The following is a 23,212-nucleotide window of genomic DNA, read 5'->3' on the forward strand; positions in this document are numbered from 1 at the left end:
ATTTCCGAGCTGATTGGTAAACAGATGGGTTGTGGAGTTTGATCGGAATGGGATTGGTGGGTTGAGGAAGTAGAAAGTAGGCAAAACGAAAAAGAAAAAAGAACTTAAAAAGGAAAAAAAAATAAAAAGGAACAAGAAAAAAAGAAGAAATAGCAAAAAAGAAATAAAAAAGGAAAAAAAGAAATTAAAAAGGAAAAAAAAAGAAAAAAAAAAGAAATTAAAAAGGAAAAAGAAAAAAGAAAAAAAAAGAAATTAAAATGGAAAAAGGAAAAAAATAAAAATAAAAAAAGGAAAAATGAAATTAAAAAGGAAAAAGAAAAAAGAAAAAAAAGAAATTAAAAAGGAAAAAAATATAAATTAAAAAGGAAAAAAAAAAGAAAAAAGAAATAACTGAGGGGTATATTGGACATTTCACCCATGGCCAATTCCTAATTTCCCGCGGAAATGACCTATTAGACGGAAATTGAGACCTCAGGGACTTTTCAGATTAAATTGGAATGTCAGGGACTGAAACGATGAGAGAGGCATAGTACAGGGACTAAACAGACTTTAACCCTTTCTTTAATTCAAAAAAAACTCCAACAAGAAACATTCAAGGATTGAAAACCATATATGAATCCCTGAATATAGCAGTGTAGATAAAGTGCAGAAAAGAAAGGTAAACACAATCACACAGCAATCAAGATAGACCAGAATTGTTTGCGCAGTAAAAACCTCAAAATGAGGAAAACAACTGCGGGGCCTTAACTCTCTAAAGCCCTAGTGAAAATCAATTCACTTAATGGAAAGATACGCGTTCTCTTACAAACAACCAATAGCACTGACCTCGGCTATACTTACTAGACTCATTCTAGAAGGTTGTATGATCACGTCTTCGTAAATCTTCTCCACTGATGAATTGCTCTCACTGGTAGCATTGACAGGTACTGACCTCGACCTTCAATCTTCTTTGCACATCAACAACTCCAACTGACCTCGAGAGTACTTGATATGCAGTATATGATTGATAAATGAAAAAGTGACTCAACAATCTACTTTAACATGGAACAAGTAGATTACTGATATGATTTGAAACACATCACTATTCAAAGATGAATGAAGCCTTTTTCTAAATCACGATGGATGAACACAATCTTTTTCACGTCAAAAGCCTGAAAAATGAACGCATTTTCTTCTTGTTTATAATATGCAGACTCCCCCTAAAACCTTGGACAATAAAGACACCAAAACCTAATTGACTCCTTATATGGAAGGGACATATCCTAAAAAGATATTCTACAAATAAACATGATTTTATCCCTAATGAAAAAGATAGACTTAACTGATCAAATCATGAAGAATAAATATCCTTTTACAACTTAATGACTGACAGCAATAATGCACGAAAGATCTCCGAACTAAAGAAATCGAACACAGACCAACTCACATATTCTGACCTAACCGGGATTACAACACATGCATCAATCCCAGTATGCATAAAATACAAAACATATGAGATGCATATGCAATTACCTGTGAAGTACCTTGAGGAGTCAGCTGAAGCATTGAGTGCATTGAGTTTTTCTTTTCATTCGACTAGGTCTTCACTCTAATGATTGGCACACTTCTAACTTAGACCTAAGACTCTAGGTTTTGTAGAGAGAGTGCCATGTTGAGAATGTGATCAAACCATCTTCCCACCCTACCTATTTATAGGGGAGAAAACCGCCACTAACCACCTCCAGATAACCAATCGTCGCGCTGCTTTAATGACCTGCAATAATGACAAGGCACTAAATCGAAAAAGCAATAAATATATTCAACGCACGGGGGACTATCGCCCAGAAAATGGACATTCCAATAAATTTTCCATATTCCCAACGCAAAATCGACATTCCAAAAAGCAGACCAATCGGTCAATGTCTCCACAAAATCCAAAGCATTTACACATCCAGCAAACCTATCGCTAGCAGAGCAAAACTGAAAAAAAGCAAATAAATTATGTCTCGCCCTCGGCACTGAGGGCCTGCTCCCCTGCTCGGTCTCGTTCTCCCTCTCCATCTCGCTCCCCAGCATTCTCGCCCTGCAGCCCGCCCTTGGCATCCATGAGCGCCTCCCCTTGCTCGCCGATAATACCCGCCGCCTCACGATCGCTAGCCTGGCTTGAAACATGCTCTGTTGCTGTAGCCGGCTCGCGGATCACAATCCCAGCTCTCCGACCACCACTACCCGCACTAGCCTGCGATCACGCCGCCTTCTTTGCCTGCATATCACGGACCATCTTCTCCTGATCAATCCAGCCAGCGTCGATACCATCACGGATAGAGTGCAAAGCCCCATCCGAGAAGGCCTTATTCATTTTCTCTTAAAAGGGTGCCGACCTGAGATAGAGATCCACTGCCTTGTCCATACCATCACGCTTGGCCTTCTTAAGCTTATCAACGTGGGTCTCGGCAGCAACACGCAGTCGAAGACACTCCTCGGCGAAGTCACTAGCCCGAGTCTGTTGCTCAGCTAACTCCTTCCTCAGTCGCTCCATCTCTGCCTCCCTCTCTCCTGCCTAGAGTTCAATGACTCGCAAGCTGTCAACTTCTCCTTGCAAAGTGCCAACCTGTCCCTCCAATTCCACCACACGATCAGGGTAGGGAGCCAAAATCTCCAAGGCGGCACCAAGTAGCTCCAACTCGGCATCGCGCTCTCATACCTGCCTCTCCAATTCCTGCAGACGCTCTTCAGCCTCACCTACCCGAGTCCTAACCTGCTCCAAGGCTTTCAAGCCAACCTCTGCTTTTTGCAGCTTTCTGATCAAGTCCAGGTTTGACTCCCTCAACGGGGACACAGCGTTCTCAGCATCTTGCCGACGAGACTCCTCCAATGCGAGCGCTCGCTCCAACTCCATCCTTCTCGTAATCCCATCGTCAATCGCCCACCTCATATCCTCGCACTCCACTTGACCACGGTCCAACGCCTCCTGGAGCTCGCGCACTCTCTCTCTCTCTCTCAGCATTCAGCTCACCCTGCAGTTGGGCTGTCTCCCGATCAAAATGCGCAAGCAGCTCGGCGGAGGCTTGATAATTCATGTTTACAACCTGCATCCCCAATTAGAACATGCACAAATGCCAAGGGAATGAAAGCATACAAATGGATCGCGATACATACCCTCATCAGCCTCTCCTGTGCCTCCCAATACCCGAGGCGAGGGTGAGGGTCATTGACATTCACACGACCGCGATCCCGATGGTAATTGCATAAGTCAGCAACCATGTGCAAAATGGAACCATCTGAGATCCCAATCTTGCCAAGAGAACCCCTACTTGTAGACCTGGAGCGCGACACATCGTCAACCCGAGCCCTCTTACCTCCACGGGTATCGACATTAACACCCACTGGGGGACTCCCGAGACGAAGCTGTGAAGCAACCCTCTTCCTCGACCCAGTTCCATCAGTGCGAGCACAAGTCTCAGACACTCGGGTCATTTCCACCTCGCCAACCCGGGCAGGAGCCTCCGTCTCGGCAACCTGGGTACCCCCAACATCGCCTTCTCCAACCTCCTGCCACTCTTTAGCAGCCTCGGCAACCTGTATCGCATCACCAACAGCCTCGCTAGTCACCTCTGCTTCCCCACTATCAACAGTAATGACCTCTCGTGATACCGGACATCCAATATCGTCACCAAAGACCACTTCCAGCTTCTCTAACATGGCATCATGTACCAGGCGAGCCTTGGCACTGGTATCGCTCTGGCGCCTTTCAACTTCCTGAAACAACTCCTCGACGGAGATCTCCACTTCGACCACTGGCTCTGATGGCCGGCCCACGACGGCAGGGTCCACCCCTCCAGCCAAGACTTGGGGGGGACTGCCTTGTACCTTCCTGACCACCGAGGGATTGGTGCTCCTCAGCGAGTACTTGGGAGCGTTGACCAGCCTCGCCCACCTGCTGCAACTGAGTAGCTTCCCCAATACCTGGCTCTGGATGGCCCTGATTCAACTGCCCCTCAGCACCCGCCTGCTCCTCGGCTCTTTGGTTGAGATACTCCAACACAGTATCGGGAAACCTCAGATACATCTCGTCGGGCAACAACATGTTCACCCGATGGTCGGTCACACGTACTTTATCAGGAAGATCGATATCAACTCGCCTTGCCGTCTCCGATTCTCGCAACAACTCCTTGATGATAACATCAGTATCCACCTCCGCGTATGGGGCATCACTCTTGCTAGCAGCCTCGCTAGGCATATCCGCTACAATACAAGTAAATAACATTAGGAGAACCGCAAACAACAGGAATGGTTAAACACTAAACAATAAACAGCCCCTCACCCGGACGCCTACCCAACTCCCACCTCTCATATATCAGGACCCTACACAGGCTATAGAACCCCCTCGTCCCCCTGGGAAACTCACCCTCGCCACACGCTTCTGCTCTAGCGTGGTCAGGACAGCCTCCTGCCTCACTACGATATAAAGACACGCTGTTAGCACACACCAATGACAAAATTCACCAAAAATGCAATCACGATACTAACAAATAGGTTGGAAACGAGTCGGAGACCGGTACACCATGTCTGGATTCTGCCAGCGGCCCCCAACCGAGCAAGGCCTGCCCCGCCAGCGAGCATAGATATTTGACGGAAGGTCCTCGATAATCGCGCGGCCACGCGCCCTGAAATTAATGCAACCACTATCGCCAGCCTTCGTCGAGTATTGCATCTTGAACAAAGAGTTAAACTCGCCAATGCTGGGACATAGTAGCCTGCTGAGCTTCCACAACAGCAATACTCCCATCACTTGCCTAATTGCTTTTGGCGATAGCTGCCCCAACGATACATTTAGGCCGGACAATAGATACTGCAACTCCTCTGGTATCGGGAATGTCAGCCCGCACTTGAGCTGATACTCATAAAAGTACGACCACCCCATCTCGGGGTGGCTAAAACATTCACCACCCCTCAAAGGGCGTAGCAACACATTGCCCGGAATGCCCCAGGTCGTCCTCATTTCAGCAATCTGCTCCTCCGTCATACTCGGACCCGGCTGATCAATGGGCATATCGCCAAGATGTAACCGCCCACGTGGTAAGTGAGGAATCTCCAAAACCTTGACGTTCTCACCCTCGGGAACCTCGGGGCCCGCGATATGCTCAACCCTACTCGGGACCCCACGAGACGAACCCTCGCCACCTCCTCGGGAAGTACCCACGGCACCCCCGTGAGGAACACCCTCGCCACGCCCGTGACGAGCACCTCCTCCACCCCCATGAGAAACTCCCTCACCTCCACGGGAGGAACCCTCTCGCCTACCGCGACCGTGATGCTCCCGTACCATACTGGGCACAATACCCACAATCAGTCAATCGACTCCTGTCTATCGCCTTCCCCGACCCGCCCCACCAAATTTCAAAATCTAATAACCTAGCCCGGAGCCGCAACAGCAAGCCCACTTCAACCCAAAATTCACCTTCTCCAAAACTTAACCGGACACACGACGACCCAGAGCTCACCGTCAAATCTCACCTTCGGCAAGCGACTCACCAACAAAACCCACACTACCACACAAACGCCCTCAGAGAAACCCAGAAAAGTGAAGACAACATACCTGTCCACTCCTCCGACCAGGAAACAGAGACAACGCCACAAACCACCACGAATTCCGACCGCCAAACGCAAGATTCAAGCTCCCAGAACGCTAAAGGTTCTAACTTTAATCAGTTCTTATCCCAATCTCCAACAAGAACAAAGGAACAGTAACCACCCCATCTCCCTCCTCTGTCCTTATATAGGGACCTGGAGAATACAGGGACCGTTGGACGTGCAAGGACGACGACACCAGATCTCACCACGTGTCCGACATATCTAAGCGTTACAGAGAAAATGTGTCGTCGCCTCGACTCCTTACCACTACGCCATTATTACATGTTACGGACTCCAGTACACCGGACTTCCCGCTCACGGAAAACGAATGACAACATCACATGTGTCACTAGGGCATAGCCTATGCGCCAAAAGACGCATAAACCCCAACACAGATTCACGATAGTGACACAACGCCAGTCGCGAGTACGAACTCCTCACCCTAGCCAAGACTCCTCTTAGATGGGAACTTGGGGGACAGGGGGTAATGGTTGTACGGAAGCCATGTGGCATAAACTCGCCTTGCACTTCCGATACTTCCACCAAAGACAAACTCCCCACCCAAAAGAACTCTTGACCGGGGACTTGGGGGAATTTTTGGTATACATGCACATACCTCCTAGGCACAAGTATCGGAAGCACAAGACTCATATCGTCTATACAGAAGTAGGGAAAGCTCCCAGATGAGGGTCCCGATACCCCTCTCGGCGATATCAGGAACCCCGATCGTCCCACACCGAAAGAAACGGAACCAAGCCTCCACACATCTGCTACATTAAGGTCATCTCCAACAACCCAAAGAGGTAACTGTTTACTATCGCTTTCCATTATCATTATCTTATATCAATACTGACTTAGACATCGGAGAGTCGAAGGCCGACACACCCGATCTTCCCTCTAACCTTTGTTCGTTTTACAGATAAGCGAGATCGAGAGCGATAGTAACAGACCAGACCAACCCGTGATTTAGCTAGATCTAACCCTTCCGAGACAGCTAAAACATTACCAATAGGTTACCTTATTTATCATTTCCATCTTTCAGTTGATATTTTTATCATATTCCCTTTAGAAATTGTAATAATAAGATTAAAACATTTTTTTTTCTATTAAAATTGACCCACTTATACTTTACAATTTGTTCATTCTCATATCTTGTAACTTTTTTCTTTTTAAAGCAAAAAAAGATATACGTACATCCAAGAAAATTCATTCAATTAAAATTTAAAATCAGAACTATAAATTAAACTAAACTGAAAAAAAAAAAATCCGCCTTAGGCCTCGTATTCTACTGGGAGAACCCGAGAATGTCTTCCATGCTCCGAGTTTGGAGTGCTCGGGTTGTTTGGGCCCAGTCACGTGAGCAGTACCATGTAGGTGGGAAAGGCTTAGCCTGTTCCCCGGTAGTCAATAACATCTCTCATCATCTCTTCTTCTCTCTGCTCTCTCTCTCTTTTTGTTTCACACTGAGAGATGACGAACGAGGACGAATTGCTTGGGTAACTCATCAAAATTGCTTGAGTAAATTGCTTCTGGTATTCTTCTTCTATTTGCTTCCTTGAACCAATCTCATCTGCGTGTTGCTGTGTTCTAATTCCGGTATTGATAATTGGTTGTGCTTCAAACGCAGACCAACATCACAAACGATTCCTCTTTCGAATTCATGGCCTTGGACGCCATAACCAATTCAATCCCAGCAAAAAGCAAAAGCACGCCATACAACACAACAGAAGCACCACTCCTACCCCCGAATCGGTACTGCCCAACTAGCCCACCGTCTCCATGGCACACCGGCATTGCCCCGAACCAGCACCAAACAAGGTTCATGGATCTGAGGCTGACTTTCACGAAAAACCCAGAAATCCAAGTCTTCAAAATTAAACCGAATTCGAAAACAAATTATACCAAAGTGTATAGCATGATGAGTGGATAGCATGGTGAGTAGAAGAAGTTTCTTGCCTCATGCATCCCCAACAGTCACCGGATTCGCCGGAAAAATCTGAAGAAGCTTTCGGCCTTCGATTCTCCCTCTTCGGGACAAACCAGTACCAGAGGAAGGTCGGCGACAATGAGATGAATCGAACGGCACGGGTGTGACACCGTGAAGTGGCCGAACGGAGGATTCCAGCAGGTCGCCGACTCAGGTCGTCGGGTCGCGGGGACCGGGTTGGGAGTCCAATGCATTGATCTAATTTTTTTTTTTTTTTTTTTTTTTTTTTTTTTGAGATGATGTATTGATCTCATATGAGCCACATATATAATCTTCATATATTTTAATTTAGGGCCCTGATCAAGCAGTGGACAAACATACGGCTTAGATTGCACCGCATGGATTTTTTTTTCTTTAAAATCATTTTCAACATTCTGAAACATTCAAAAAAAATTTAATAAATAGCTCGGGAGTCCAAAAAATTCTCTGAAAATTCTTATAAACTCGTCGCATCGCTTAGTTTATCATCCAACTATTGGTTTCCCTAATTTCTTATGTCTTGATGGAGTTGCTCTTTGAAGAATGTAATTAATAAATATATGGTTATAAAGGTAAATTTGGTTGACGGAATTGATCGAAGTCAAAACGATAACGAAATTAGCTGAATTTTTTACAATAGGCATAAAATATTTTAACTCTCTCATCCAACGGTCAGTTGTTCCAATTTTGTATGTCTTGATGGGGTTGCTCTTTGAAAATTTTGATATATAAATATAGGTTATAAAAGTAATTATAGTTGACCAAATGGATTGAAGTCGAAACGAATGCGAAACTGGCTGGATTTTTTATAACACCATGAAACATTCCAATCTTCTCATCCAACAATCGGTTTCTCGTGTGTATGAACTATATCAACTAATGTAAAAATTTTGAGAAGTTATCTCCTCATGATTCAGCTCCCCTTAGGGAAGTATAAGTGTATAAAAGGTTGACCGCTTTGTTTGATGTCGAAATAACGACGAATCGGGTTAATTTTTTTTCACATTACCTATTATTACGCTATAAATAGAGAGATAATGTCAAATTTATCAATTTCAAGTTTCATTTTTTTTGGATCGCACAAAATTCTTATATGCCTACTAATGTGGTCTAACTTCTTTATTAGTTATATAAAAAAATATACCTTCCATAAGCAACAAGGTGGAGGAAATAGATTTTATCAAAATCGACCGTTAGATGTTATCATGATAAGAAGAAATGGTTATGGTCAAAATTTTAGCTACTATCGTCGTCTTTTGGATCTCGATCTACTAGGTCAATCCTAAAACCCTAAATACCACATAGAACTAATATGCTCATAACCGCTCACTCGCAACTTCCTTTTTCGATCTGTCAGCTCTCACACTCTCATGGGTATGACCTATATCAACTAATGTAAAAATTTCATAAAATTTATCTACTCGTGGTTAAGCTCCCCTTAGGGAGTTATAAGTGTATAAGTGGTTGACAGCTTTATTTGACATCTAAATGATGGCGGATCGGGTTAATTTTTTTACACAATACCTATTAATATGCTATAAATATATGGGTACCGTCAAATTTATTGATTTCCAGTTTCGATTCTTTAGATCGCATGAAATCCTTATATGCCTACTAATATGATTTAACTTGTTTATTAGTTGTATTGAAAAATATACCTTCTATGAGGAACAATGTGGAGGAAATAGACTTTATCAAAATCAACCGTTGGATATCATCATGATAAGAAGATATAATTATGGTCAAAATTTCAGCTATTTCCGTCGTCGTTTGGGTCTCGATCTAGTAGGTCAACCCTATACCTTAAATACAACATAAAACTAATATGCTCATAACCGCTCACTCGTAACTTATTTTTTTTATCTGTCAGCTCTCACACTCTCGTGGGTAGGAGCAATATCAAATAATGTAAAAATTTAGAGAATTTTATCTCATCAAAGGTCGGCTCCCCTTAGGAAAGTATAAGCTTTTAAATGGTTGACCGGTTTATTTCATGTCAAAACGACGGCGGATTGGGTTAATTTTTTTACACAATGCCTACTAATACGCTATAAATAGATGAGTAATATCAAATTTATCAATTTTCAATTTCAATTTTTTGAATTGCACAAAATTCTTATATGTCTACTAATGTGGTATAACTAGCTTATTAGTTGTAATGAAAAGTATACCTTCCATAAGCAACAATGTGTAGGAAATAGACTTTATCAAAATCGACCGTTGGATGTCATCATGATAAGAAGATATAATTATGGTCAAAATTTCAGCTATTTTCGTCGTCGTTTGGGTCTCAATCTAGTAGGTCAACCCTAAACCTTAAATACAACATAAAACTAATATGCTCATAACCGCTCACTCGTAACTTATTTTTTCAATCTGTCAGCTCTCACGCTCTCGTGGGTAGGAGCAATATCAAATAATATAAAAATTTAGGGAATTTTATCTCATCAAGGGTCGTCTCCCCTTAGGGAAGTAGAAGTTTTTAAAGGGTTGACCGGTTTATTTCATGTCGAAATGAAGGCGGATGGAGTTAATTTTTTTTACATAATATCTATTAATACTCTATAAATAGACGGGTAATTTAAAATTTATCAATTTCTAATTTCGATTATTTAGATCGCACAAAATCCTTATATGTTTCGGAAAGTTTATCTCCTTGTGATTTAGCTCCCCTTAGGGAAGTACAAGCGTATAATTAGTTGACCAAATGGATCGAAGCGTATCTATTTTCATTTTCCAATTTCACTACATACTCATTAAAGCTCTCATATATATTAAATAAGAATTAAAAATATGAGTACGATCATGTGACATAAAAATTTATGATATATATGTTAAACGCATATTGGTGAGTAAATTCTATTATGATTTATACATTATACATTATATTTGCAAAAAAAAAAAAAAAAAAGAGCTAGCCACCAATAAAAAAAAATACTAAAAAAAATATTTAAATAATTAATCATGAGGTACAAAAAATAGAGAAAAAAATAAACATTAAAAAAATGATTTCTTCATATATTTTTTTTGCACAACTAAAAAAAAAAACACAGAACAGTTCATATTATTTTCTTATTGATTAGAAATTAATTCTTGAAACTCAATACCTTGTGTTTGGTTTTTTTATTTATTTATTTATTGGAAAAGAGATTTATGCATGTTGTTTGATTAAAAAATGTATATGTAATTAAGATTTATAGAGTAATTAAATCATTGAAAAGACTAAGTTTTTTATTTCAAAGATAATAATTTGTCTGCAAATTATATGAGTGAGGTTATTTGAGGAAGTTTAGTGAGGTTTAATGAGTAAATTTAGTATTTGAAAATTTGAGAAGAGGTGCAAAAAACATAGAGGTTAAGTGAGTAAATTTGGAGGTTCCAATAGCAAAACTCATTTGATAATAAAGTACAGGATGAGACAAGTCTGTGAGAATTTTCGGCAAGTTTTTTAGACACCTGAGTTATTTATTATGATTTTTAAAGTTTCCAAAATAATTTAAAATTATTAATTAATGTTGTGCAATGTTAGCCGTCGATAAACCCACCGCTTGATCTCTACCCTTTATCAAAATTTAATTCTAGGCTTTTAAATACCCAATTCAGATCAAAGGGGCCAGAGCATCGGGCCTCTCGACCCGTTTTCCAGACCCGCGAAGCTACGACAGTGAGTCGACTGTATCTCGGCCGCTAGGCCATGTCGCAACGAGGTACTGGTCCCATCCGTCTTGCCTCTCCATTGCCGGCGTCCCCGTGATCTTGGTTTGTGCATTGGTCGAGTTTGAAGAGAGAATCGAAGGCCGAAATCTGTGGCATCTCTGGTGGTTCTTCGATTCAGTTTTCCGGCGACTCGATCACCGTTGGCGGTGCTGCTGTGCTCTAGTAACAGCCACGCTTTCTTGTGTTTCTTTATTGTTCGCATATACAGCAACTGAATTAAATTGAAACAAGTTGAAAAGGCCCATCAGTTACACCTGTCTGCAACTCGTCTCATTCTCAAACCCAAAAAAACTCTTCTCAATCAAACTTTCTCCCTCAAAATCAAAGCCAAAAATTATTTCCTTGTAATTTGTTCTGCTCTTTTTGGCTCAATCAAATCCAATTTGTAGACCGGGTCTGTGTACCCATCTTCATGAAGAGAATGTCCAACAAAAATCAAGTTGTTATATCAATTTGAGCTCTTCTGTAAGAGCTGCAGCAGAAATTCAAGACAACTGAAAATTATAAAATTAATTCAATCTGTTGATCTTATTTAATGGAAAGCATGTTTCTGTTTTAGTGGTGAAGAGATGAGGGATTAGTTAATGACCGAACAACTTTGAATTTGATTTTTGAGTTATAAAATCATACTTCTCTGTTGATGGTGAAGAGATAAGCAAGGAAGATGCTTCAAAAATTGATGGAGACGAGTTGCAGAGTGAGAGGAAGGAAACATGCAGGTTTTAAGTGAGAGAAAAAGTTTTAAAATTCTTAGCCGGTTACCAGTTTACCGAAATATACGGTCACGATTACACTACAAACACTGACCGTTGGATTGGCTGCTTATGTGGCCGAGTATTCCATGCTTGGAGCATGGAAGAATTTTCGGGAGAACCCTGGCTCTACACAATTAAGCAGATATTTTGTTTGATATCTTTGGTACGTTTTTGTGGCGGTATGCATTTCAATGATTGACATGTCTTGCCATCTATATCATGCACGTCCTTTTCTTTTTTTTGATTAGATGAACGTCCTTTTCGTATTTGACTATTTCATATATATCTACAACTTTTAGTTGCTCAATATTAATCCTACCCACATTAAAAATTCTGAAGTACTTGCAACAACCTGGATCTGAAGTGATTGAAGTTGAGCGAGAGATGGCGAGAACAGATATCAATAGCAGAGATAGGAGATGGTCTCTTGAGGGGATGACTGCACTTGTCACCGGTGGAACCAAAGGGATTGGGTTAGTCCCCTATTTATTAGTCTTCACTGATTCAATTTCTTTTTATCAATTTTTCAATTTCGTAAGCTTCCTTAGTTCCTTTTGAGGTCAGAGTACTTCTGAAATTTTGTTTGTCCCAGTCCAAATGTAAAAATGAGGTCCTCATCTTTTTTCATGGGGTAAAAATGAAAATTGAGTAACTTATTAAGCTCCCGAATGGTTTGCCTAGTTTCCTCGTTTGCTTCACTCAGATCTAGATCCTAGTACTATCTTTGTCCTATTACATTATTGCTACGACACACGTGTTGTTTTCAGTTATGCTATTGTGGAGGAATTGGCTGGACTAGGGGCAAGCGTACATACTTGTGCTAGAAATGAAGTCCTACTCAATGACTGCTTGAGTCAATGGAAGTTGAAGGGTTTTCATCAAGTTACTGGTTCGGTCTGTGATATGGTCTCAAAAACCCAACGAGAGGAGCTAATACACAAGGTCTCGTTACTGTTTAAAGGGAAACTTAACATCCTTGTAAGTATTCCATATATTCCTACCATATATTACAATAGTGACCCCAATAAATGGCATAAAATCCTAGAAAAATTACTCGCACCGATATTGTTATCAACCTAACTACATACATCTCGTCATTCACCATATATTTTTTCAAAAGTGATGTTGCTTTTTGTTCTGATGTGAGTGAGAGCAACCATATTCTCCAACATAATCCCAACATCTATGAATGTAGATGGTCGACTAAAGTTATTAACTAGCTAATTATTATTCTTAATGTTTGGCTGTAGATAAACAATGTAGGAACAAATATATCAAAACCAACAACTGAGTTCACGGCTGAAGATTACTCATTCATCATGAGTACCAACCTTGAATCTACTTACAATATGTGCCAACTTGCACATCCTCTTCTCAAAGTTTCAGGAGCTGGTAACATAATTCTTTTATCATCTGTTGCTGGTGTGGTATCATTTGGGGAGGTTGCTGGGAGTGTATATGCCGCCACTAAAGGTAACTATCATTCATAGTCTCTTTGGACTTTAGCTAAATTTCTCTTAACGTACTATACCCGTTGAATCTAGGAGCAATGAATCAATTGGCAAAAAACTTAGCGTGTGAATGGGCGAAAGATAAGATAAGGACGAACAGTGTTGCACCTTATTTCATCAGAACTCCACTCGCTGAACCTGTAAGATCATTTATATGCATATGCATTCAATTGTGTTCCACCTAATTGACAATTCTAGATCTTTAAATGCAGTATCTGAATGATGTAAAAATTCTGGAGGTCGTGAACTCTCGAACCCCTTTAGGACGGCCTGGAGAGCCAGAAGAGGTGTCTGCATTGGTAGCATTTTTGTGCCTGCCCGCAGCCTCTTACATAACTGGACAGACTATTTGCATCGATGGAGGGATGACTATCAATGGCTTTTCATTCCAGTGAGCATTAATTAATTGCAAATATTAGGCACAAATGCCAGCTACGCAATTTCTATGAATTATCTGTAGTATATCCTTCGGACTTTATATAACAATCGAGATAATTGTTAAGAAGTTTATTAATTTCTACAATTTTATTTGGCATTCAGCATTCTGATGAGTTCACTTAGGACCCATTTGGAAATGGAATTTGAATTTGATTTTGATTTCAAATCTAATGTAATTAAAATTTGAGTGATTGAAATCGTAGGATTTCAAATTCATCTATTTGGGTAACAATTGGACCAAGAGGATTTGACTATAACAATCGAAATAATTGTTAAGAAGTTAATTAATTTTTACAATTTTGTTTGGCATTTGGCATTTGGCATTTTGATGAGTTCACTTGAAGAATTTTCGCTTCATATCCCAATCTGCTAACTAGCCCTATCCTTTATGAACTTGTCTCATAACATCGAGGTATTGAATAGGAAGAATAAACACTTGATTGATTGGTCATCTATTACGAAAACTATTTCATCCACCGCGAGTGGACTTCACTATCAAATCTAAACCATTGATTTGTTCTATATTTCATCTAGCCATTATTCTCAGTTAGACCTCTGTTAGTTCGATCAATTAGAATTAGAGGTAAAAAATGGTGTTGCTTGGGTAAATTGCTGGGGCATAATCATCAGAGCTTTGTCTTTCTGAGTTTCTGGGCATAATTATTAGAGGCAAGGTTATCATATATCGTCTCTAGCGACGAAGACTTATCCCCTTCCAGACGATCATCTAAAGGCACACCGGAAGACAACATCCTACTAATCTCAAGATGCTTAGGTACTATATTTGTTAATAAGGGAAGACTTTTATTGAATGTCTCACACTTTTACAATCAGTCATTTACAACAATATATAACGTCTAGTTGCTTGGTGAGTGTTTCTACTGAAGAATACGGAACGGGAAGTGTGTGTGGATCATGATGGGGAGAGAGAGAGAGAGAGATAACACCGCATGTATAGTGGTTCACCTTGCACTTGAGGCAATGCTACGTCCACTTAGAGATTCCACTAGTAGTGAGGCCAAGTAGCCTTTGTAGTGATACAAGTATAGGGATCATGGATCCATCCTCTCTAAGAAGGGGAGGACTTCCCTTTATAGCTAAGGGAAGTCCCACTCTATTTACATATCCTCGATGTGGGACAATAATACATATATTGCTTCTCTTGAAGCCTCTTGGAGAGCATGGGAGGGTGGCCTCCTGACTAGATACCGGCCGACCTCCACCATGGCAACGTAGCTCGGGTGTCGGCCTACCGGATGCATGCCATAGGCGGGGCTAGCCATGCCGCGGGGCCCACCTATGAGGTCGTTGATTATGCTTGGCGGTATGTAATATAAGTGATATCAACAGTGAGCAAGACTAAATCCTATAGTCAAGGAATAAACATACAATTAAAGGAATGAAATAATATACAATTGAAAGGAAAGAACTATGATTGTGGATCCTAATTAATATGCAAGATTCTGATCTCAATACTCCCCCTCAATTTGGAGACTGGATGTTGCAAACCCCCAACTTGCCCAAAATAGACTTAAATGAAGCTCTTCCCAAGGGCTTTGTAAAAATGTCTGCCAACTGTGATGAAGTAGGTGTGTAAGTTGTTGCAATGATGCCCGATTTAATGTAACGTCGAACCACATGACAATCAAGATCGATGTGCTTAGTGCGCTCATGAAACACTGGGTTCGTTGCTATATGAAGAGCCACTTGGTTATCACAATGAAGGATAGCAGGATTTGGATGATTCACACCAAGATCCCGCAAGATGAATTTTAACCAAGCAACTTCACAACTAACATCCGCCATGGCAGGGACTTCTTGCTTCTTGCTTTTCCATGAAATTAAGGAATTACCAAGAAAGGTGCAATATCCAGTAACAGATCTCCTTGTAGTGGGACAAGTAGCCCAATCTGAGTTCGCAGAAGGCTTTCAAATTCAACTTGTTCTGAGCTGGAAAGAGAAGACCTTGACCTGGTGAACTTTTGAGATGGCGTATCACTCGTAGGGCTGCTTCTAGATGCGGCTTTCGTGGTTGATGCATAAACCTGCTAAGCATATGGACTGAAAACTTTATGTCTAGTCTAGTGACTGTTAAGTAGATAAGTCGTCCAACCAGTCTTTTATACCTTGTAGGATCCTTCTGTTGGACTCAATTTTAGATGTTGCTCCGTAGAGAAATTGGTGGGTCTTGCACCAAGGAGTCCTGCATCATCTACTATATCCAAAGTGTATTTCCGTTGTGAAATAAAAATTTCTTGCTTTGAACAGGCCACCTCGATGCCCAAAAAAAAATTGACATGGCCAAGATCTTTTATTTAGAATCGGTCATGAAGAAAAGTTTTTAGAGATTGTATTGCCTTTGGATCATTTCCTATGACAACAATATCATCCACATAAAACAAAATAACAGTGAAGGAAGAGCCACAAGACCTTGTAAAAAGTGAGTAGTCCGCCATTGATTGCTTGAAACCCGCATCATGAATAGCATGGGTAAACTTGGCAAACCAATTTCTTGAAGCTTGCTTCAAACCATATAGAGATTTGTTTAGTCAACATACAAGATTCTCCCCCTGTTAACTAAACCCCGGTGGAGGAGACATGTAGACCTCTTCATGCAAGTCACCATGAAGAAAAGCATTTTAAATGTCGAGTTGATCGAGAGGCCAATGTCAGACTGAAGCAATAGCGAGCAAACAACGAAAAGTGACCAACTTCGCCGTTGGAGAAAAGGTTTCCTTGTAATCCAAGCCTTCTTTTTTGTTGTACCCTTTGGCAACAAGGCGAGCCTTGTAACGTTCAATGGAACCATTAGACTTATATTTGATTTTAAACACCCATTTGCAACCAATTGGTTGTTTGCTTGTAGGTAAAGGAGTGAGGGTCCATGTATTATTCAACTCAAGGGCCTCTAAATCTTTGTCCATAGCCTCGCGCCATCTTGTGTCTGTTTGTGCCTGGGCAAAAGTAGAAGGTTCTACACTACTAGAAATGGACGCTACAAAAGAAAGGTGAGCAGAAGAGAGATTATGGTAGGAAAGAAAATTATGAAGAGGATATTTGGTACCTTTGTGCTGTCAATAGGTTGGAGGCGAAGAAGATGCTAGAGCAAGTGCAGCCGTCATGGTGTTGTAAACATGAAAATCGCACAGCAAAACCGATGGCTGATGGGGACGGTCTGAACGACGTGTGGGTTGAGGAGGCGGAGGTGAGGGACTTTTTGAGGACGATGAACTATTTGAAGGTGAAGGGCTGGTTGGTGGTGAAGAGGTTTGTAGTGGGGTATTTTGTGGGGAAGGGTTAGTTTGCGGTGAAATGGTGTGGTGGGTCTAGAATAGGTTCTGGAGTTGAATTAATTGGTAGGGATGGACAACTTTGTGGAGGAGGTGGTGTATTGTTTGGTTCTGCATGAGAGATGGGTGATGTGTCTTCAAATGGGGTAGGTTGAATTGGTGTAGTTGGATTGGAGTAAGGGATGCGTGATGTGTCCACAAATGGTGTAGGCTCAATTGGTGTAGTGGGTTTAGAAGTTGGCACTTTATCATTATGAAAACGGAAGATGTCTTCATGGAAGACTACGTCCCGGCTAGACATAAATTTCTTGATTGACAAATCATAAAGTTTATACGCCTTTTGACTGAAAGGATAACCAACAAAGACGCATTTACGTGCACGTTGATCAAACTTGTGTGCTGGTGTGAGATTTGTGGCAAAACATAAACAACCAAAAACACATAAATGTGAATAAGATGGTGGTTTGTGATATTTGTAGATACCTCTACTAGCAAGGCTATTTTCTGTGTCACCAAGCATAAGTAAAACCCTCTTAGGGGGGCCCACAAGCCATGGTGGGACCCAACCGCTACTTGCATCTTGTAGTCCGATGTCCAAGCTACGCCACGATAGTCGGAAGCGGCCAATACCTCGCCAAGAAGCCACCTTCCCGGCCTTGCCAAGTTACCTCCATAATATGACTTCTACACTAGAATAGTGGGTTTAGCATCCCACATGGAAGAAAATGTAAGATGGAGGGGTTCCCTTACCTATAAAAGGGACCCCTCCTCCCACTTAAACACCATCCCATTACAACTCATGTAATCCCCTTGGGCCGCAAGACCCAACACACATAGTTAAGCTTTCAAGTGGACGTAGTCTCCCGCTAAGTGATGTGCTCATATTTTCTTATATTTCTTTGCCTCTTAATCTTAGTATTTATGCTTAGTCCTTCTTATTTCGAGTCATTTATGTTGTTATAGTGTTTTTGTAGGTTTGTCTCATAAAGAGAAGAAAAGAAGCTAAAATGAGCTAAACTAGGATTGAAAGACGCCCAGGTCCCAGAATCTGTCTGTGCAGAACACCCAACTTCACTGAATTACTGGGAGTTACCCAGATCGAATCAGACAATGATCCTTATATGCATGGAAAGCTACGGATGTCTACTTTCTGTTGAATTTTACGGATCTCGTTTTCGATACTTCTGGAGAAAGTTATGATTATTTGAGTGAAGATAGGTCGGACAGGAAATCTGCTCGGAAATTTACAACCATTCGTGGAGAACTCAAGTTCCGTGGCACAAGATCATCAATCCTAATGTTTCAAGGAAGTTAATTCAGATGAGGATTAAATGATGAACTTATTCCTACTTCTACAAGAGATATTTCAAGGTTTTCCGATTCCAAATGAAGAAAGGAATCTAAACCCAAGTCTTACAAGGAAACTTGAAGTCAAAGATGAGCATAAATTTTCCCCATATAATGGAGCACGAATTTACATGAGAAAGGGAGTCTCGGGAGCACATTGAAGACGCCTAAGGAGCGGAGACGACTCACCCATCTTCACCTTCTTTTCCCTTTCCATTCTTTTCATGTTTTTCCTATGTTTTATTTAGTTATCTTTTGTTAAACCTTTTCTAGGGTTAGGATAATGCCCTATCATGATTGTTTATGTACTTCGATGTTTTATTGATGGATTTATAGTTTCTTTATTATGAATGCTTAATCACTATTTGAATTGATGCTTTATGTTTAAGTTCTTTGATTGATCACCTTAGGGCTTTGCATATAGTAATTGGAAGACAAATTTGAAGCAGAGATGCAATATTATTTGATTAGCTTCTTGTGATTAAGTGTGGTAAATTACATTATTACTTGAGAAAGACTAATGGTTTGCTTGATTCCCTTGTTTTCTAAAGCGTAATGAGTCTTGCATGTTAAATTTATACCTGAGAAGGATAAACTGCATAGTTAGGATATACGATCTTTACCCGAGAGGGAGAGCATCATGCACTTAAGGAAAACTATGGTCTAGAGTACCTGAGAATGACTTAGATACGGGAATTGTCATCAAAAGAGATAAAAGAATCTGTTAATTGCATTGAAACATAAATAAGATTGTTAGTGGTTGATTCTGAAACCCTAGGTTTTATCATTATTTCTTTCTTTCTTTCTTTCTTTAATTTTCACATTATTTGTTTAGTCGAAAACCTTAAAACCATATCTTCTTTAGTTTGATTGTTTATGTGATTTTGTGTGTGGATTAACTGAGTTAGGATTTAAATTGATTATCAATCCTCAGTTGGAACGACCTCGTACTTGCACACTATACTAAAGACGATTCGTGCGCTTGCGAGTTTTAATTAAAATTTCACAACACTAAGGCGGGAGACGAACCACTATACTTCTTGTGTGTCTCTCTCTCTCTCTTACTCTCTATCTTTAACGTTAATTAGACTCCTCGGTCACAAACATTAACATTGGCGCCGTCTGTGGGAAGCCAACACAAAGGCTTCGTCACGTACCATGAACTTTGACTCGTAGGCGTCGAGTCAACGCTCGGTCAACGTCGAACAAGGCTGGTCAACACAGGTCAAGGTTGGTCAACGCCCATCAGGGCCAGTCAACACTGATCAGCAATGGTCAACGGCAACTCAAAAGAAAAAAAAAAGATCAAGTACTTGTTGTGAATCAACAATGGTCAACGACAACATTTGTGGTGAATCACCGCCAACATCAAATACTTCTCATTGCTCTAGCTGAGGAGCTCATCCGCCCAGTACAAGCATCAATAACAGCAAGCTCTCGTCCGCCGAGCTCTCCTTGGACAAGCTTCATCCGCCGAGCTTTCCTCGGACAAGCTTCGTCCGCCAAGCTTCATCCGCCGAGCTTTCCTCGGACAAGCTTCGTCCGCCAAGCTTTCCTCTGCCAAGCTTTCCTCGGCCAAGCTTCGTCCGCCGAGCTTTCCTCGGTCAAGCTTCGTCCGCCGAGCTCTCCTCGGCCAAGCTTCGTCCGCCAAGCTTCATCCGCCGAGCTTTCCTCTGACAAGCTTCGTCCGCCAAGCTCTCATCGGCCAAGCTTCGTCCTCCGAGCTTTCCTCGGACAAGCTTCGTCCACCAAGCTTCATCCGCCGAGCTTTCCTCGGACAAGCTTCGTCCGCCAAACTTCATCCGCCGAGCTTTCCTCGGCCAAGCTTCGTCGGCCAAGCTTTCCTCGACCAAGCTTCGTCCGCCAAGCTTCATCCTCCGAGCTCTCCTCGGACAAGCTTCGTCCGCCGAGCTTTCCTCGGACAAGCTTCGTCCACCAAGCTCTCGTCGGCCAAGCTTCGTCCGCCAAGCTTTCCTATGACAAGCTTCGTCCGCCGAGCTTTCCTCGGCCAAGCTTCGTCCGCCAAGCTCTCCTCGGACAAGCTTCGTCCACCGAGCTTTCCTCGAACAAGCTTCGTCCGCCAAGCTCTCCTCGGCCAAGCTTCGTCCGCCGAGCTTTCCTCGGACAAGCTTCGTCCGCCAAGCTTTCCTCCGCCAAGCTTCGTCCGCCAAGCTCTCCTCAACGCACGGCCTCGCAAATCGGCATAAGATAAGTAACCATATCTTACCTATAAAAGGGACCCCTCCTCCCACTTAAACATCATCCCATTACAACTCATGTAATCCCCTTGGGCCGCAAGGCCCAACACACATAGTTAAGCTTTCAAGTGGACGTAGTCTCCCGCTAAGGCGGGAGACGAACCACTATATTTCTTGTGTCTCTCTCTCTCTTACTCTCTATCTTTAACGTTAATTAGACCCCTCAGTCACAAACATTAACAGTGATAAAGCATTTCATATGGAGATTTATCAAATAAAAGAGATGTGCGTAACCGATTAATTAAATATGCTGCAGTAAGAACACATTCTCCCCAAAATTCAAGAGGTAAGTGAGCGTGAAAACGAAGAGCACATGCCACCTCGAGGAGATGATGATAGGAGCATTTTAATGCGATGTTTTAATAATTATTTTCTCATATTTTACTTAGTTATTTCCTTAAATAAATGAATTTTAATTTGGTTTTTATTTTTTTAGGTACATCGGAGAGATGAGGTAAAAAGAAGAAAAATGGCAAAAAATGAGGAGTCTTGATGACACTAGGATACCTGGGTGGACTAGGAGAGCCCAAGAACAAGCTCAAAACGTCATCTACAAATGTGATATAGATTGGGAGTCATTTTTTGCAAGAAAAGATGGTTAAAAATCAGATTTTGGGTCCGTATTAGATGCAAACTGATTTTGGCCGAATTTCAAGAATATATATGGATAATGACATCTCAATTAAATCCTAAATGCATGATTATGGCCAAAGGAAGATTTCAACAGATAAGGAAGGAGAAATTCAAGGGATTGCAACAAGCAGAAAGGTTGAAAACAGGTCCAGATACATTCATTGATGTCCACATTTATTCTTGGCTGAAATTGAGGAGACAAATCAGAAAATAATCATGCAATTAATTCAAAAATAATCTCCCTAAATCAAGGTGTTAAATTGGAGGTTTCTCATTGGTTGGATGACAAAGCAAAGCTGACGTGGAATTATCTGATTGACTGATGCTGTGTGGATCAATCTTGAAGACTAAGTTGTCATCCTCCTCTAAATAGGAGCATTCTCTACACAATTCTACACAGCACAACACAACACCTCTCTCCCTCAGAAAATAAACATCAGAAAAATTCTCTCCATTCTCTAGTCTTCAGAAGCTCTGCGTTTCAACGAAGGAGGAGGAGAAGTCATGCAATACATCAAGATCCTATCCGCCATGCACCCTTGTGTCGTCCCTAGAAGATTGCTTGCTTTCAAGGATCTTCAAGTTCTTCATCTCAAGGCTTGTCATCCATCTTTCACGGTGTATTTCATACTTTCTTTTCTTTTCCTTTGTTTGATTCGTAGAGTTATGAATTCTAGTTAACATGACGTTAAGGGCAAAGTTTAAAGCCCGTTTATATGTTTTGAAATAAAGTTGTGATTTTTATATATTGATTTCTATGTTGCTTATGTGAGATTGCTTGATTGATTTTGGATTACAGAAAACTTTTGCATGTTTATGTTCTTTGGTGGCCAACTTAGGATATGCATGTAATTGGAGCTAGATTTAAGTAGTAAAGGCTTTGGACAAAAGTCGGAATCAATTAAGGAGGATTGCAAATAGATGAACTTTTTCATACTAGGTTGTGCACTTTGGTTGACATCCTTTCTTTGTTCTTCATGCGTTGAATGTGTTCTTGAGTAGCTAGCTTTCTAGACTATGATTGCATGTTCAATAGGTTTAATTTAGGTGCTTTCACTTAGATTAAATATTGAAGGAAAGTAAATTATGGGAAATCGTTTGCTTTCTAACGTTTCACATGGTCAACTTCTTTCTCATGACATAGATAATCAACTATAGGAATTGTGATTGGATTTCTTGCATATGGATGTGGTTTTGATCTTTGTTCCTTGCGTTCCACCCTTGTATATATATTTTACATTTTTATTTTTGTTTCTTTTAATTTTCAATTTTATAACTCCAAACCCCCCTTATTTGTGTGTACTTGTATATATTTTCATTCTTTGTTTTATTTTTGTAAATAATACTCTTTACTTTTATTAATTTGTTTTTGCAATTACATGTGTACCCTTAATCCCCGGCTAGAACGATGCCTACTTATTCTATACTGACAACTACATTTTGCAGGGTTAAATTGCGCGCTCACTTTTAGCGTGATCAGATGACGATGTTTTCAATCAACAACCCTATTTTGTTGGGGAGTATAATCACAAGTATGTTGATAAATCACCCCATTTTATGCAAAGAAATATCTTAAAGAGTAAAACTCACCACCGTTATCCACACGCACATTCTGAATTTTTTGATTGAATTGATTGGCAACGAAAGCAAAAAAGGATTTAAGTTAACCTCCAGTTTCAGTTTT

The 23,212-nt window shown here is 41.1% G+C and overlaps 2 protein-coding genes and 2 long non-coding RNA genes across 5 annotated transcripts in view; 3 read left to right on the forward strand and 1 right to left on the reverse strand.

The window, feature by feature from the left end:
• The window catches only part of LOC133732228 (dnaJ protein homolog), a 37,205-nt gene that overhangs the window by 6,235 nt on the left and 7,758 nt on the right, over positions 1-23,212 (reverse strand). The gene's annotated exons all lie outside the window — the stretch shown is intronic.
• Positions 6,932-7,838, forward strand: LOC133733615 (uncharacterized). Its single transcript, XR_009857801.1, has 2 exons — positions 6,932-7,145; positions 7,241-7,838. It is a non-coding gene; the product is annotated as an uncharacterized LOC133733615 (long non-coding RNA).
• Positions 12,350-14,106, forward strand: LOC133733700 (tropinone reductase homolog At2g29330-like). Of its 2 annotated transcripts, XM_062161341.1 has the most exons (5): positions 12,350-12,524; positions 12,819-13,029; positions 13,302-13,524; positions 13,596-13,702; positions 13,775-14,106. In XM_062161341.1, the coding sequence occupies exons 1-5, from the start codon at positions 12,436-12,438 to the stop codon at positions 13,955-13,957; spliced, it is 813 nt and encodes a 270-aa protein (XP_062017325.1). In that variant the 5' UTR covers positions 12,350-12,435; the 3' UTR covers positions 13,958-14,106. The 2 variants fall into 2 exon arrangements, with proteins under 2 accessions (XP_062017325.1, XP_062017326.1); XM_062161342.1 differs by lacking the exon at positions 13,596-13,702 and having other exon boundaries at positions 13,775-13,917.
• On the forward strand, positions 21,940-23,136 carry LOC133734003 (uncharacterized). The gene is made up of 2 exons (XR_009858008.1): positions 21,940-22,148; positions 22,975-23,136. It is a non-coding gene; the product is annotated as an uncharacterized LOC133734003 (long non-coding RNA).

Source organism: Rosa rugosa, chromosome 2, assembly GCF_958449725.1.
Source record: "Rosa rugosa chromosome 2, drRosRugo1.1, whole genome shotgun sequence".
NCBI classification, from domain to species: domain Eukaryota; kingdom Viridiplantae; phylum Streptophyta; class Magnoliopsida; order Rosales; family Rosaceae; genus Rosa; species Rosa rugosa.